Source organism: Egretta garzetta, unplaced genomic scaffold (genome assembly GCF_000687185.1).
Source record: "Egretta garzetta isolate BGI_Z169 unplaced genomic scaffold, ASM68718v1 scaffold51, whole genome shotgun sequence".
Classification (NCBI taxonomy): Eukaryota; Metazoa; Chordata; class Aves; order Pelecaniformes; family Ardeidae; genus Egretta; species Egretta garzetta.
Window position 1 is genome coordinate 2,520,033 of NW_009258549.1, and position 6,641 is coordinate 2,526,673.

The following is a 6,641-nucleotide window of genomic DNA, read 5'->3' on the forward strand; positions in this document are numbered from 1 at the left end:
AGCGGGGCAGGCCGCGGGGACCGGGCCGCGGGGCAGGAGGGGCCTTCGGGCTTCCCCTGCCCCACCTGCAGGGGGACGAGGCCATCCCGAGCAGAGGCACCGCCGTGATCACCTTCATCTTTCCATCCCTCAGCGGCACCAGGAGTACCTGAAGATGCTGAGCGAGAGGGAGGAGGCGCTCGGTACGTGCTGGCCGGTGGCGGGCGCTGGGCCCAGGGCAGCAGCGGGAGGGGCGGGAGGTGGGTGCCCGTGGTCTGACACCCTTGGCTGGGTGATCAGAGCTGGAGCAGGGATGCTCACGCATCGCTCCGCTCCTCACTCGTACCCCTGGGAAGCTGGGCAGCGATCTGAGTGGTGACCCCTTCCACCCTCTGTCCCTGGTGGGAAAGGGTTAGGCGGGTTGTACAGAAAGAAACAGGAGGACATCTCCAAGGAGCTAACCAGATTCCCCTCTGCTGGGAGAAGGGGCTTGCCCCTTCATGTTTGTAGTGCCAGTGTTCAAGACCCTCTGCCCTCTAACCCTGCATGCAAAGGCTGGGTCTCCCACCCCCAGTGTGGCAGTGCAGGAAGGAGCTGCTATACCTTGTGAAAACTTGGGCACTTTTCAGTGCAGGATTTCTTGTCTCCCCAGATGAGGCTGATGAATTGGAGCACTTGGTGACGTCGCAGACAGAGTCTGTAAACATCGACCACCCAAACCACATTGTAACAGTGACCACCATCAGTGACCTGGACCTCTCAGGAGCACGCCAGCTGGGACTGACCAACCCTGTGGTAAAGCCTCTTATTGCTTCTCTGGTTGTATCAGCTGTAAGCATTCCTGGGGCTAGTTAGGTAGGGCTAGTACTCCCTAAATATGCCCAAAGACATGCAGCAGGTTAAAAGGGAAACCCATAACTTTCACATTCCTCCACAACTTGTGTTGGGCCTCTAAAGAAAAAGAAATGTCCTATGTGAACAGCTCACTCCAAACCCTCCCTGGAATCTTTTGCCTAGTCCCAGTAGACCTTGTGTAAGTGAAAGGTGCCACAAGGCTGGATGGGGAGAATGTAGTATTTTAAAAGCAGATACACCGCAAGCAGCAAGATTTCAGGCTTTGCTGCATGGGCTGTCCTCAACCTCTTTCCTGTGTCCTGTCCAGGAAAAATTACTATTAGCATGAGGAGGGATTTCTCTCTCCATGATCCTGTGCTCAGACCACAAATAAGGAAACCATTCAGTTGCGGTTGCTTTTATTCTCAAAACCTATTGTAACTGAGATCTCGTATTTGTTTCATAGAGGCTCTCAAGTACTGGTTGACTCGATCCTTTTGATCTTCATGACTCATGGTTGGATTTGAGCTCTTTGGGGAAGTGTCTGTGTTAACCTTGTACATTTGTAAGGTCATCTTCTAATCCGAAAATCCACTTAAAGAGGTTTTGATAGTAATTTAAGAAAAGCTGAAACCTTCAATTCATAGTGTAGACTTCAGTTGCATGGCCATTAAGATCATGTTGAAGTTTTTGGATCTTAGGGTGGATTACTGTAGGATTTCTCACTGGTTGTCCCTTTCTGAGGGACTGTGATAAGAAACCTTGAGATTCAGACAGCAAGGCATGCAGAGAACTAAAAGCCTTTATCCATGACTAGATGGTTCACAAAACATGGTGAAACTGTGAATGCAGCAGAAACACTGGAATTGCAAGACTGCCTGTTTTGATGTGTCTATATGCATTTTTTTTCTCTTTTACTTCCTTTTCAAGGGAAAAAGCGATGGATCAGAAGAAGAGAAAGGGGAAGAGGTGGTGAACAAGCCTGTAAGAACAATGCCCAAGAAGTCCAGAAACCCCTTCCTGTCTGAAAAGTATGTATAAATTTATTCAACTTTTTGCTGCTAGGCTCTGCAAGCTGGGATCTTGCATTCCCAGATCAGCAGTGTGGTTGCAGGGAGGGGATGCTGTGCTGCTTCGGCGCCTGTGGGCAGGAGCCAGCAGAGGGCACTGGCAGAACACAAGCCTGCCTGGATGCTCCATTCCCCTAACATCGATCCATGGTGACAACAGCAGGAGGAGGAGGAGGAGGTTGCGGTGCAGGGCAGGCTTTGTTTACCTAGTCCTTCTCCAGATATTGTAGGCGAGGGTGTATTGCAGGGTGCAGAGTTTGTCTCTAGGATTGAAGGTCAAAAGACCCTAAAGCTTTGGCATTCTCCACATTTTTCAGTATCCAGGATTTACAGCTGCTTTGGGGATTCAGAGAATTACTTAACTCTGTGGTGGCTAGCCAGCCCACTGCTCAGAAAATTCATTTTGGTGGTTATTGCATATATAGACTTGCAGGTTTCCTGCCCTGTCAGGATGATGCCCAGCACAGTGGAGTTGCCCCAGGCCTTGCCACGGCTGGTGTCCACTCCTGCTGGGCCACACAGGGCTCTCCTGCTGTTGTTGTGGTGTTGCCTTGCTGCCACAAACTTTGGTCCCCCAACATATCTCTCTTCCTGCCCTGCACAGGATCTCTTCCCTTACTGCCACACTGCACATGCACAGCCGGAAAAAGACGAAAGGAAAGAGACCCCAGCGTGGGCAAGGCCCACGCAAGAAAATCCAGAAATCCAGCACAGGGCGAACCACTAAGACTCAGCGACGGAGGCTGACAGGAAAAATGGGGCGTGACCAAGATTAATGGAGAAACTAGTGCTTGGACCAGCAGCTGGGACAGTGTTCCACATCTGGCCTGCTGTTCTGCAGAGCGCCTTCATCGTGGGCAAGGGCCTTGTTTACTTGGCTTGCTGACCAGCAGTGAGCCCAGTTCAGCCTTTCTCTCGCCTCCTGAGCACTGGCCAGGGTGACTAGACACTCTAGCCATTTATTTCTGCAGTGATCTCCAGCTAAGTGCCTGGGTGCCACGGAGTCTGCTTCTGCTGGGGGTCAGCTTCTCTGTTTGGCGTAACCCTTCTGTCCTTGGGCCTCCCCTTCCAGAGCTGATACTTGGCTTTATCAAAGGAGAGGATCTGGAGCTGAGTGCAACAGGCTCATTGTCAGGGCAATTGATGGGACCGAGATCTGCTTCCATTCATGTGTCGGTGCCCTGACACTCCTGCTCTGCGGTAAATCCTTTGTCCATGGAGACATGGTGTCATCTTGTCTCATGTGTTTTTTCTCCAGTGCCACACCTGACTGCAGGGATACCTTTTATTTGGTACCTTTGCCAGGTAAAAGTTGATAACTTTGTGAATAAATGTTTATTAAGTCATTTTTGCTAAGAGAAAAATACTTGTGACTACTTTGAAGCATAACAGCAACTGTGCTAACACCAGCACCAGCTGGAAAGAGGGAAGATGATTCCTGATGCTTAAAGGATATTGAAATCCACTGGTGCTTGGGAAATGGAACAGAAAACTTATTCCATTGTCTGCTGAACATGCTGATCGTAATTGCAATAGCTCAGAGGAGCATGAAATGCCCTAGTACCCTTGCTGTATGTGTGTGGCCCTCTCCAGGATGGGAGCGGCAGAGGCTGCCCTTTACCTCAGGGCTGCTGCAGTCATCGGCAGTTAATTGCCTTGCTTTTTGGGACCTCAGTATATGTTTTTTAGCATGGAAGCCTTCAGCGAGGGTGGGGGAATGTTTGCATGGTTGGGGTTGAGGAATGCTGGTGGTAAAACTGGGGGTGAATCCTCTGAGGGGGAGAGTGAGCCTAGGCAGAGAGCTGGCCTCTGTCCTCGAGGATCTGTAGGAGATGGTGGCTATTCTGCCTCTGGCAGCCAGGCCGCTCCCTTGCCACATGTCAACTGGTGAGGAAAAGACAAAGGGAAAAAAGGCCTTTGTGGCCAAAACCCACACCAGAAAATTGGCAATGCAGCAGCGAGCAAGTAGATAGATTCCCCATGCCAGAAGTGGGAGGGGGAAGAGTAAACCAGTGCCTGAGGCTTCTTGGAGGAACATCAGAGCAATGCTGATGGCCACCAGGCAGGAACAACAGAGCAATGCTGATGGCCACTAGCCGCTAAAGCTGATGCATCTCTCCTCATTTCTTGGACCATGCCTTCAGAGTGTGTGTGGGGGGGGGAGGGGGGAGCGGGGAGCTGATCTTGATGCTGGGAGCAGCTATGCAATTTCTGCTCAGGGCACATTCCTCTGGAGGGAGCTGTGTGACATGCTTGTGGTGAGGAATGGAGTCCTTTTTGCACCTCCCTATCTTTTCTGAAGAAGGTAAACGGTGGTGAAGCGGATACTGTTATCCCATGTGCCCCAGGTGCCTTGTGTGCTTGGACTCTGTGTCCCGTCCTGAGCTGGGGCTTGGTGCTCTCAGGCTCTAATTCTGAATAACCCTGATCACATCATAAAACTGCAGAGTGTGTGGCTTCCTCACCTTCAAAACAGCCGTGGTGATCTCTTGTTCCGCCTTAAAGGCCACTCCAGAAAGCTCGATGTGTGACCTCGCCCATCTTCCTGTCTCGCCTCGGGGTGCTGGGTGTTTCAGAGATGCAGAAACACAACTTGGGGGCAAGGCCGAAAGCGATGCATCCAGTGTCCAAGTGGTGCTGTGTGTGGAGCACAAAGCGTTTCTTCGTGTGGTTTGGGAGTTAGATGCTCTAGAGCCATTCTGTGGTGGTTGGGTTTCAGAGGGGTTGTAGGAGGGAAGGAGAGGGAAGTCCTGTTTGGAGCGGTGCGCCATGCCAAGGGGACTGCGGCTCAAAGCTGGAGGACGGTGTGTGACTCCTTTATTCTGGGGTCATACAGCAGCTTTCTCTTCTCCCTGGGACATAGTGCCTGGTGGAGTGACAGTGGGCAGAAGGTGACTTGCACTTGCCCCCACCCCAGGAGATGGCTACTGTTGAAGAAATGTACAGTTCGTCTGCAAAATCTGCTGAAGCGTGGAGCATGAACTGTGGGTTGGGTTCCCTTCTGCAGGCTGTGGGCAGCCTGGCACGGTAGCCGGGACGGCGCTGGATTACCTCTTTATAACCCCGCTGGGATGTTAAGAGTGACCTCAACAGCACTTCAGCGTTTGTTATTCTGCTGCCAGGTGGTTTAGAAGAATCTCTCTTTTAGTTTGTGTCCCTGGCCCTAATAACTTCCCAGCCCTTCTCAAGTGTCAGCTGAAATCTCCAACGGCCTCTGCCGTGCTCTGAAGGCTTCCAGTTCCTCATGGAAGCTGTGTTTTCACACTTTAAAAAAAAAAAAAAAAAAAAAATCATAGTGGAAAAACTGAGAACAGAACTGTTAGGTCCTACGCAGAGTTAACCATCAGGATTGTTTGCTGCACTATTGATTTCTCCATTTGATCGATTAAAGCTTGATTTTGTAATGCAAATTACTGACTCAGCCCTAGCCCGCTGTCTTTGTTACGCTCAGGGCGCGCATGTGCAGTTGGGCTGCCCCAGGACATATTGGATCAAGGATACGAGCTCCCACGAGCAAGTCAGTGCATTCAGTGTTCGCCAGACACATCGCAGTTCATACCAGGCTGTGGCTTAAAATATTTCTTGTTTGCCGCTTCCCCTTGTTTTCAAGATGGATTTGAGAATCTTTGTTGTCGTGTATGTGTGTGCTTCCCCCCCCCCCCCCAGCTGCTCACAAACAAGTTCCAGCTGTTCAGGAGGAAGCAGCTTCCGAATATAAAGTTCCTGCAAAAATCAACGTGCTAGTGCAGCCGCTGCTCCAAAAAGGAAAAAAAGCAGAGCCCAGCAGTTCCCTGTGTGCTCCCCCTTCTGCGGCCTACGCACGCGCTTTTCACGCTTGGCTCTGCAGCTAGGCCGCCCCGGGCACCCGCGCGTTACTCGTGCTTGCGCCCCAGGGCTCGCACGGAGAGATGCGAGGCTTTGAGGCGGGCTGCCACGCTGGGGTTTCCGTGCGTGATGGCTTTCGCTGGTTAGGCTGCGATTCCGCACACATGCACGCACAAAAATACAATCGGGATTACAGAGAGGATCAAAACCAGACTGGGAGCCAAAAAGGTCAGACGGCTGGGGGGGAAAATAGGAGGGCAGCGCAAAGGAGGCGTGGCTGCGGTGTGTGTGTGAGCTGTGTGATGGTGTGCGCTGCATTTATGGCTTTTAAGTAGTGTATCGAGCTCAAGGCCGTACCCAGTGCAGTCCCAGTGCTGCTTAGAAAGGAACTGGGGGAAAAAAGTTACTGGGAAAGTGACAAGAGCTTTTGGGGACTGACGGAGCTGAATAACTGGGCTTGTTTGGCAAAGACAGGGCTGGAAAGTGAACGGCAGAGTGTTTTCAGTTGGTAAACAAAAAGTGAGATTAAGGTTTTTTTAAGCGCTCACCAGGACCGGGAAGAGAAGGGAGTTGGGTTGTAGCAGGGGCAACGGAGGAGAGGTGTTTGTTGAGCACATTTCGCTAGGCATAGCGAGGCTCGGGCAGGGCTTGAGCTTGGCAGGTAAAGCCCGGCTTAGACGAACCTCTCTGGGGGTTGCTCCGTTGGAGCTGTGCTGGGGACGCGGGGACGTTGGGCTGCCTCAGCGCTTGCAGATGACCCCGCTGCTTTGGGAGGTGGTTTAGGGTTCGAGCTAACTAATGCCTGCGGGGCAGCGCCGGGGCAGACCCTCGGCGGGCGGTGAAGGAAGGTCCCGGGGAGGAAGGGCAGGGAAGGGGGCAAGGCGGGGGGATGGGCCGCAGCCCGCTGCCCCCTCCCCAAGCCCAGCCTCCCCC

The 6,641-nt window shown here is 52.2% G+C and overlaps 1 protein-coding gene across 1 annotated transcript in view; it reads left to right on the forward strand.

Annotated features, from left to right (window-relative positions):
* NOL12 (nucleolar protein 12) overlaps window positions 1-3,350 on the forward strand; it is a 5,092-nt gene extending 1,742 nt beyond the window's left edge. Inside the window, exons 2-5 of the mRNA XM_035903178.1 lie at window positions 3-182; window positions 632-774; window positions 1,744-1,844; window positions 2,488-3,350. Of these exons, the coding sequence (XP_035759071.1) occupies window positions 3-182; window positions 632-774; window positions 1,744-1,844; window positions 2,488-2,659 (596 nt within the window). The 3' untranslated portion in view covers window positions 2,660-3,350. The remainder of the gene's footprint in view (window positions 1-2; window positions 183-631; window positions 775-1,743; window positions 1,845-2,487) is intronic.
* The last annotated feature ends 3,291 nt before the right edge of the window (window positions 3,351-6,641 follow it).